Source organism: Stegodyphus dumicola, chromosome X2 (assembly GCF_044657685.1).
Source record: "Stegodyphus dumicola isolate Sdum_Otavi_A_Nest chromosome X2, ASM4465768v1".
Lineage (NCBI taxonomy): Eukaryota > Metazoa > Arthropoda > Arachnida > Araneae > Eresidae > Stegodyphus > Stegodyphus dumicola.
Window position 1 is genome coordinate 111,473,018 of NC_140781.1, and position 11,046 is coordinate 111,484,063.

Sequence of the window (11,046 nt, forward strand, 5' to 3'; positions counted from 1 at the left end):
CATATATTACAATGTGATTTTCTTTTTCTCTTTAGGATGCAATGCATTAAAAATAAATGAGATTTTTTTATCTTCTCAAATATTATAACAGTAGTGCAATTAATTTTTAAATGTTACTCAAAATTAAATTTTCTGTCATTCTATTATTTATTTTAGATTTTCTTCCTAAAATTATTTAACCTGAACATCTTAAATAACGGTGCAAATAATTGAAAGCGAATATTTAAAATATAGATAAAATATTCAGGAAAAAGGGATTTAAGTTATATCTAAAAATAATTGTAAAAAATCGAATAACCTAATTCAAGGTCGTTGTCTGCTGACTGCTAGCAGATAGAAATAAAAAACACTACTTGGCAAATCAAAAGCGCGCCAAACTGTCGATGAACAGCCTAGGCTATCACTCCCCAAGAGCGCCAAGACCATAAGTCACGTGGTACATGTTGGAGATGGTCTAGCAGACGAATTCCCTGTGGGTGAGCCGTCTACCTGTTATATGAAGTTGTTGGATATAACTGGTCCCGGTTAGAGTAAACTTTAAAGTACCCCTTATATTATGACGAAGTTATTGTTTCATTTATCGCCAAGCTGTTGTCACCATACAGGACACTTATAATAACTACCAAGTAAACCCTCAATTACACACCAGTCAATTAACGCTCTTTTCCCCTTTCGTTCCAAATCGTACAGAAACTTCAAATTAATCTTTCTACATTAAGCCATTCTACCATCTAAACAATAAAACCAAGACACACCACAAAAGCACTTACAAACATTCCATGATTCAAAATTTCCCAGAATCATGCACCCGATTACGTCACCATAGGGTTTCCATAACATTCAACTACTCAGGGTACCATACATGAAACGACAACTTGGTGATAATTGAAATAACAATGTTGTTTGTAAATAAATTAATTACACTTGTAATTAGAATAAGATAATTTTATTTTTATATAAGAAAATTACAAAATATGCTCCTTACAGAAAGATAAAGCAGGTTTCCAGCAACTTCCTGAATACGTTACGATATGCCAGATCTGCATGTCGTGCATATCATGAAGCACACTTGAAAGGGAAGGGGGGGAAACGGTATGATAGTAAACATAAAAAAAATATTTTTGGACAAAAAGAAATCACACATTAAAATGTTGGTGTAAAAAAAAAAAAAATTGAGCAGAGATGTTTCTTCAGTTAACTTACAAATTGCATACCTAAAACAATAAATCTAGTTTTGCGCTGATTTTTCATTAGTATTTTTTCTATTTATGTTTTGTTTAAATATGCTAAATGTCTTTTTCTCCTGAATTCTAATAAAAAATTGTATTTAATTTGTATTACCTATGCGGCTGATCTTTAGAATATGGTAACTGGTAGTTTGGTGAAATTTTGGAGGCGATAAAGGTTACTACCTGGGACTTTGGTAATAATGTGAGCAGTACTCAGTTCCGATTACGCATTATTTTGTGTGAGGGAAATGAGAGATCATGGGATATGTCATGTGATATTAATGGACGAATTACGGTTCTTTAATCGAAAAAGGGGGGAAATCGGGAAAAAATCTGGAAATTTTGTATTTGGCTTTATTCTGTGTTGTGTGAAACAGTGTTTGTTAATTTTGGGATCCCATGGCCCTAACTAAAGTGAATTTGAAATGGGTATTTAGTGGGATTGAAAGGGGTAGTAATAAGTGTTTCTTTAAGGTTGTGCGAGATAGAAGTAAAGATGTTTTATTAAGTTATTTATTTTACCTGGTACCTTGCTGTGAACTATAAGTATGATTTTAAAGATCCTGAAACAGAAATAAGAAAAGTTTATCGGACACGTAATCAAGATTCTGAAGAAGATTAGGTAGGTTAGTATTTTTAATTATTTGAGGATATTATTTTTATGCATTGTTCTAAATGTAAGGTGGAAGTAAAGTAATTTGGTATTATTGGGAAAATTGTTATTAGCAATGATTTAGTTTAAAGTAATTAGGATTGTAAGCTAATTTTTATTAATTTAATGTATGTGCTTATTTATATTTTAAGTAGTGTTTTTGAATTTAATTATATTTTAATTAAATGATAGTTATTTTGTGAATTTTATGTTTGTAGGAATTTGGTATATGTTTTAGTTGAAGTAAACGTGCATGGAAATAATTTAAATATTTTACACTAAGTATTTGTAATGTTTGCGGTATGAATTCGTTGGTGATGTTTATAATATAATAGATAATTTAGAGGTAAAAGTTTTTGGATATTTTATTTATTTTATACGTGGAAATGTTCATATTTGGAAAGGGTATATACTTTTTCGTTATTAGGTAATTTCGTATATGTTTTTTTTAACGGGTTTAAAGATTCAGAAAATCGTCATGCATTTTCGTGAAATATTTCTAATTTATGAGAAAAAAGGAGTGTACATGGATATGGTGAAGAGTGTGCGCAATGCCATTTTTGTGCAATTCTGGGATTTTTTTTTTAAGTAAAAATAAGTCGACGTGTACATGGTTTAGTGATATTTTAATTAAATGATAGTTATTTTGTGAATTTTATGTTTGTAGGAATTTGGTATACGTTTTAGTTGAAGTAAACGTTCATGGAAATAATTTAAATATTTGACACTAAGTATTTGTAATGCTTGCGGTATGAATTCGTTGGTGACGTTTATAATATAATAGATGATTTAGAGGTAAAACTTTTTGGATATTTTATTTATTTTATATGTGGAAATGTTCATATTTGTAAAGGGTAAATACTTTTTCGCGACCAGGTAATTTCATATATGTCCTTTTTACCGGGTTTAAAGATTGAGAAAATTGTCATGTATTTTCGTGAAATTTTTCTAACTTATGAGAAAAAAGCAGTGTACATGGATATAGTGAAGAGTGTGTGCAATGCCATTTTTGTGCAATTCTGGGATGTTTTTTTAAGTAAAAATAAGTCGGCGTGTACATGGTTTATGTGTATGTGTTATTTTGAAAAACGCGTAAGGAGTACAGTATTGTGCACTTTTTCCCAATTTTGCAGTGAATATTTGTCATGATTAAGAGTTTTGTTTGATAAAATTTCTAGCATAACTGTAACTTGGCTAGTAGATTGTTGGAAGAAGTGTTCAGTAGATAAAAAGAAAAGAAACATGTCTTTACTTCGTGAAGACAAAATGGCGGCGGGAAAAAAAAAAATAGAGGGTTGCTGTAGGAGAGTTGGTCGCCAAATTTTCGCCAAAAAATCGCCAAGTTACCATAATGTAAAGATCAACCACACATGCTTATATTAAAAGTTTATCAACAAAAGTCTGTTGACTTTAAAAAAAATGCTTTTTTCGCATTTCAGAATTCGGCAAATGTTGCAATCGAGGTAATTGTTTGGCAATTATATATTATTTAATAGGAGAGATATACCTGTCCCCGTTTAGAGTAGACTTTAAGACGACACCCCTTGTATTATGGCGAAGTTGTTTCATTTATCGCCAAGTTGTTGTCACCACACAGGACACATATAATGGCTACTAAGTAAATGTTCATTTACACACCAGTCAATTAACGCTCTTTTCCCCTTTCATTCCAAATCATACAGAAACTTCAAATTAATCTTACTACATTAAGCCATTCTACCATATAAACAATAAAACCAACACACACCACAAAAAGCACTTTCAAAACATTCCACTATTCAAAATTTCCCAGAATCATGCACCCGATTACGTAACAATAGAGTTTCCATAACATTCAACTACTCAGGCTACCATAAATGAAACAACATGGCAATAAATGAAACAACAACTTGGAGATAAATGAAATAACAACTTCGCCATAATACAAGGGATACCTCAAAGTACCAGAAGGTGTTTTTTTTTCCTTTGTTGTTGTTATTGTTAAAGTGGTTGAGGACAGAAGAAAGGAAATTTTGTTGAATGTAATTCAACGGAATTATAAGTGTCCTGTCTGTACGAAGGAAATGCATACGGTCGAACATAAAGATCATTCAGGTGGCTTTAAATGGGTTTATTGCAAGAAAGGTTTAAATGCTCACCATATAAAACATTCTATTAGAAAGAGAAAATGTTTCAGGAAATTTTTTGGATGCTGTTCAGGAATTTTATGTGCCACGTACTGAACACCCGGAAATTTCTAATTAAGGTAAGTGGATATTTCCTTTGCGTACTGCTTATATGGTATAACATGATTTTTATTTCATTTATGTTATTTCATTGTTTGATTTAAAATGTAGTTAAATGAGATAATATATTTTTTATTTTGCTCAAGTGTAGAATTAGATGCTCCTTTGACTTTTTTAAGTGAAAATAGAACAATGTGTACACGGACAAAGTCAAGAGAGTGCGCAATGCCAAGTTTTCGCAATTCTCTGATTTTTTTTAAGTGAAAATAGGTCGATGTGCACATGGGTACCGAGTTTGTGCAATTCTTTGACTTGTTATTTTGGCTTTGTGTAGCGGGAATTCTTTGCACAAAAAACACTGCTACAAAAAGCCAAAATAACAAGTCAAAGAAACACACAAACTCTATGTCCATGTACTGGCAAAAATCACCAATTTTCACCAAGAGGCATCCCATAAATATATTTTTACCTTTTTGTATTTTTAAGTGGTACCATAACCAATTCACCTTTAGCACAGCCAACGTGCACTACGCAGACGAAATTTCTTAAAGCACACCTGAAAAAGTCAGGGAATTTCATTCTTCTGCTTGAGTGGCAGCCCTGCATACATTTTTACATTAGAAAGACAATATTTCAGTTACAAAAACTAATCAATGTAAATAATGTAACAGCCCCTAATAAATAAAATCTTTGCTTTTATTTCTGTCAAGAAACAATTAGAAATAAGAGCATATTCAGAAGAAATTTACAAGGCCACGTTTTTCAGGTAGTTAAAAACTTCTTACAACAGCTTAGAAAACACCAAGATAATAAAAAGAGAGATATCTGAACAGGTACATGAATGAATTAACAGAGATATCTGAATACACTGAAGTATAGCACACAATGAAGAACTCATCACACATAACAAAAGAGAACAAATTCTTGCATTTATCAGCACAAAATACATACTTCTGAGACAGCTGGATGTGTGCAATAAAGAAAATATATCTGTATAGTATAGATAAGTATAATTTTCTTTCCTTATTTTTAATGGCAGAAAGATGCCTAGACTTTGAATAGTTTTTATAATTCTATAAAATTCGTTTTTTATCTTCCAAGAACATTTATTGAAAGAATATTTTTTATGGGCAAGGTGCAGAATCACCCACGGCTTGGCACATTTTTAAGAATTGCACATACTCGGTATCCATGTACATATCGACCTATTTTCACTTTTAAAAAAAATCCCAGAACTGCATAAAAATGGCATTGCACACTCCCTTGACTTTATCCATGTACATATCGACCTATTTTTCACTTTAAAAGTCAAAAATCCAATTCTTCTTACTCTTGTAAAAAGCGCCAAATAAAGAAGTGGGCGATTCTGCACTTTACCTTTTTTCATTATGAAAATATACATCTACCTATTTTCACTTTAAAAAAAAAATCCCAGAACTGCATAAAAATGGCATTGCACACTCCCTTGACTTTATCCATGTACATATCGACCTATTTTTCACTTAAAAAGTCAAAGAAAATTGACAAAAATCCAATTCTTCTTACTCTTGTAAAAAGCGCCAAATAAAGAAGTGGGCGATTCTGCACTTTACCTTTTTTTCATTATGAAAATATGTTATCAGAGCAGAAATCAAGTTAAAAGCTGTGCTAACTGCAAAACAAACATAACAGTATATGACACGTTCAAGAATGAAAATTGTAAGACAAACATTCATGTTACAATATAGTTTCATGCTAAGAATTCATGCTACAATACATGCAAAGAACCTTTAAGAAACACAAATTTTTATACGAGTTCTGTTACGAAGAATAATAGTAAGATTAACATGTTTTTATTCTTTTTCTTTCATGACTAACCTCATGCGTTTCATTTTTCTTTACATCAACAACTTGAGACGATACGAGACTACATAATAACCGATTAATTAGGATGATACATAACAGCCTTTGGTGAATCTTCGGATTATGGTAACTTAGCGAATTTTTGGCGACCAACCCTGCTACAGCAACCTGCTAGTTTTTTTAGACGCCATTTTGTTTTCACAAAGTAAAGGCTTCTTTTTTTTTTTTTTTTTTTTTTTTTTTTTTTTTTTTTTTACTGAACTTTTTTTCCAACAATCTGCTGGCCAAATTACGCTTATGCTAGAACTTTTATGGAACAAAAGTACTTAATCATGATGAAGATTAGGTGCGAAATTAGGAGAAAGTGTAGAATCGCCCACTGTTTGCCGCGTTTTTAAGAATTGCATATACACGGTATCCATGTACACGTCGACCTATTTTCACTTAAAAAGTCAAATAAAATTGACAAAAATCCAATTCTTCTTACTCTTGTAAAAAGCGCCAAACAAATAAGTGGGCGATTCTGCACTTTAGCAGCAAAATTGTTTCTAAGTGCTTATTAGCCAAAATCCTGATTGGAATTTTCCGGAAAATGTCACATTACATGTCTTATGATCTGTCATTTCTCCGAGACAAAATAATCTGTAATTCGAACTGTGTACTTCTCGGATTATTGCTAAAGTCCTAGATAGTAACCTTTATCGTCTTACCAAAATGTCACCAAACTACCTGTTACCATATTCCAAAGATTAGCCATGCCTTCCCTTTTTCTAAGTTTCGTAGACAAGCGATAAGCACTTAATAAATTAAAACAGAATGTGGGGTTGATCTTTACAATATGGTAACTGGTAATTTGGCGACATTTTGGAGGCGATAAAGGTTACTACAGTCAAAAGTCGTTAATTCGGACACCCATAATCCGGAATGATCTATAATCCGGACCTCAAAGCTAAAAACTTTCTGCGCATGCGCCGCGTTGGCACATGCGCACAGGCGTTTTACGCGTGCGCGTAAGACCTTGACTACTGCGCATATGCGTGTGCGCAAGTGCAGAATACATTTTCGCCTGCGCGTTTAATGTATAACGGACGGCGTAAGCTAAAATTATCTAATTATCTATTTCAGTTAATGTAAATGATTGCGTTGTTCCTTAATCTTCGAATTGGATCCCGCTTATTATTTTTTGCAGACTGTAAGAGCAATTTTATAAAAATAAACTTGAACTTTCGATTATGTCAAATAGAATTTCCGATGCTGGAACTTCCAAAGGATCTACAAAATGAAAGTATGTTTCGATGTCCAACAAACAAAAAGTGAAATTACTGCAAAAAATGGTAAAGACATGAAGAATGTGACAGAGAGGTTAGTGAAAACGAAAAAATTTCGATTGACAAGTTACTCGGTATTCTCGGCACAGCAATTAACGAGACTTGAACAGCGGAACTTTGTAACTGAACAAGAAATTATGTCTTTTTATAGAATTAAAGAGAAAGTATTATCACATAAAATGAAGCAACTTAAACAACTTACACTGAGAGAAATGTTTAATAAAGTAAACAAATAAATATTAAGCTTTTTTTTTTGTAAATTTTGATACCCTTTAGATCATAATTGTTCTTTATTTCATAAATTAAGGTTTCATATTTTTAAATAACTTACACTGAGAGAAATGTTTAATAAAGTAAACAAATAAATATTAAGCTTTTTTTTTTTGTAAATTTTGATACCCTTTAGATCATAATTGTTCTTTATTTCATAAATTACGGTTTCATATTTTTAATTTTAGAATTTCTGCATGCCATCTTACGAGATTTAAACTGATGATCTATAATCCGGAAAAATCGATAATCCGGAATCGCCGAAGTCCCGACGAGTCCGGATTAACGACTTTTGACTGTACCTGGGACTTTGGTAATAATGTGAGCAGTACTCAGTTCCGATTACGCATTATTTTGTGTGAGGGAAATGAGAGATCATGGGATATGTCATGTGATATTAATGGACGAATTACGGTTCTTTAATCGGAAAAAGGGGGAAATCGGGAAAAAATCTGGAAATTTTGTATTTGGCTTTATTCTGTGTTGTGTGAAACAGTGTTCGTGAATTTTTGGATCCCATGGCCGTAACTAAAGTGAATTCGAAATGGGTATTTATGTATGTATTAATTTAATGTATGTGCTCATTTATATTTTAAGTAGTGTTTTTGAATTTGATTATATTTTAATTAAATGATAGTTTTTTGTGAATTTTATGTTTGTAGGAATTTGGTATACGTTTTAGTTGAAGTAAACGTGCATGGAAATAATTTAAATATCTGACACTAAGTATTTGTAATGCTTGCGGTATGAATTTGTTGGTGACGTTTATAATATAATAGATGATTTAGAGGTAAAACTTTTTGGATATTTTATTAATTTTATATGTGGAAATGTTCATATTTGGAAAGGGTAAATACTTTTTCGCGATCAGGTAATTTCATATATGTTCTTTTTACCGGGTTTAAAGATTGAGAAAATTGTCATGTATTTTCGTGAAATTTTTCTAATTTATGAGAAAAAAGCGGTGTACATGGATATAGTGAAGAGTGTGCGCAATGCCATTTTTGTGCAATTCTGGGATTTTTTTTAAGTAAAAATAAGTCGACATGTACACGGTTTAATGATATTTGAATTAAAGGATAGTTATTTTGTGAATTTTATGTTTGTAGGAATTTGGTATACGTTTAAGTTGAAGTAAACATGCATGGAAATAATTTAAATATTTGATAGTAAGTATTTGTAATGCTTGCGGTATGAATTCGTTGGTGACGTGTATAATGTAATAAGATGATTTAGAGGTAAAACTTTTTGGATATTTTATTTATTTTATATGTGGAAATGTTCATATTTGTAAAGGGTAAATACTTTTTCGCGACCAGGTAATTTCATATATGTCCTTTTTACCGGGTTTAAAGATTGAGAAAATTGTCATGTATTTTCGTGAAATTTTTCTAACTTATGAGAAAAAAGCAGTGTACATGGATATAGTGAAGAGTGTGTGCAATGCCATTTTTGTGCAATTCTGGGATGTTTTTTTAAGTAAAAATAAGTCGGCGTGTACATGGTTTATGTGTATGTGTTATTTTGAAAAACGCGTAAGGAGTACGGTATTGTGCACTTTTTCCCAATTTTGCAGTGAATATTTGTCATGATTAAGAGTTTTGTTTGATAAAATTTCTAGCATAACTGTAACTTGGCTAGTAGATTGTTGGAAGAAGTGTTCAGTAGATAAAAAGAAAAGAAACATGTCTTTACTTCGTGAAGACAAAATGGCGGCGGGGAAAAAAAAATAGAGGGTTGCTGTAGGAGAGTTGGTTGCCAAATTTTCGCCAAAAAATCGCCAAGTTACCATAATGTAAAGATCAACCGAATGTGGCTGTCATGATCTTCACTTAGCAACAGGCGTACATTTTGATATTATTCTATTTAGCTACCAGATGACTACTGTGTAGACATTCTTAACAAATTTCCTATAACCAATAGATAAATTTTTCCACGATAAAAAGTAATTAACATAAAAGCAATATTTTTATTCGGCATAAATTTTACCTGAAGTCCAGCTCTAGCAGAACGAGAAATAGCTTTAGCCTTGGACTTTCCCGAATCTTTACCAGCTTTACCTCCAGCCTTAAACAAAACCAAAATTTAATATTCCATAACACTCCAAAATACTATACGATTTATGATAATGGTAGAAACGAATACTTACCATCTTCGTAACAAATACAAACTATTACAAAACTCAAGAAGGCAGTGAACAAAACCGTTCGCTCCACTTCGCGGTAAAATTCCGAACTGCTATTTGTTCTATTGGCTAGAGCTGGAGCAAACCACATGTATTCGTTACTGAGTAACGGGTACATCGGTTGACTCGAAGTACCGATTCGGTACTCACAAATTCATTTCGTTACTCGCATCTGTTCGTTACTCGCATCTGTCGTACGATGCGGTTTGTTCGAGTACGAATGATGCGGTTTCTATGCGAATACGAATGATGCGGTTGCTGTTCGAATAGGAATGATACGGTTGCGTCACAATGCGCTCATATTTTTCATAGATAATTTTGAATTTTTTTGCGCATCGGGCAAACTCTTGTTTACATTATGTGTTTTAGTTGAAATACTATTTAGTTGTTGATATTTAAGAAAATGAGCAATTTTGATAGCGCGAAGCGTTATTTTGTATTTGCTTTTTACTATTGCTATTTATGTTTGTAATTTGAAAATTTAGATGATTCTTCTTTTTTTTTTTTTTTTTTTTTTTTTTTTTTTTTTTTTCTTGAGCGTGCCATAGTCAGATTTTATTGATTTGAAATATTTATATACTGCACTTAGGTATTGTTTATATAAGAATATGTAGGTTAATATAGGTTCTTTACTTCCTTGTATCAAATAAAATGGTAGTAATTATTGTAATCGAGAAAACTTTTGGGTATCATATTTTAACGGAAATATCCGTTTTTGACGATTACGGAATCCATGTGAATTATTTTTTGGGCTGACGCCTGTACGTACGAACACAATGAAGGACTCTCTCTCTCTCTCTTTTTTTTTTTTTTTTCAAAAAAACTTATTGTTAAATGTAATCCCATTTACTCTAAGCTGATACTTATGACTAATGATTATGACTATAAGTTGATACTTGAAAGGAATTTTTTTCGTGATGTGTAAGTACGTATGTATGCATTTTGCATAACTCAAAAACGGTTAGTTATAGAACGTTGAAATTTTGTATATGGGTCCGTTATAACATCTAGATGTGCACCTCCCTTTTTATTGCAATCGGTAATACTACCAAACGTAAATATGTATATATATATATATATATATCAAATAAATTATAATTAAATGTAAAGTACATATATATATGTCCTTATAATTAAATGTAAAGTACACACACACACATATATATATATATATAAAATAAAAGCCAAGTAAGGAGAAAATAAAAGCTTTGGCTTTTATTTTATTTAATTATCACTAAATAAGTTACTTGACTTTTATTTTCGCAATCATTGGTTGTAGTCAGGACTTAATTTTTAAAATTAGAAGTGCTGGAGC

General features: G+C 31.6%; 1 protein-coding gene across 1 annotated transcript in view; it reads right to left on the bottom strand.

Annotated features, from left to right (window-relative positions):
• The window catches only part of LOC118202434 (histone H2A.V-like), a 33,602-nt gene extending 23,661 nt beyond the window's left edge, over positions 1 to 9,941 (bottom strand). Inside the window, exons 1-2 of the mRNA XM_085809423.1 lie at positions 9,696 to 9,941; positions 9,536 to 9,613 (exon numbers count right to left, since the gene is read on the bottom strand). Of these exons, the coding sequence (XP_085665549.1) occupies positions 9,536 to 9,613; positions 9,696 to 9,698 (81 nt within the window). The 5' untranslated portion in view covers positions 9,699 to 9,941. The remainder of the gene's footprint in view (positions 1 to 9,535; positions 9,614 to 9,695) is intronic.
• Positions 9,942 to 11,046: the final 1,105 nt, after the last annotated feature.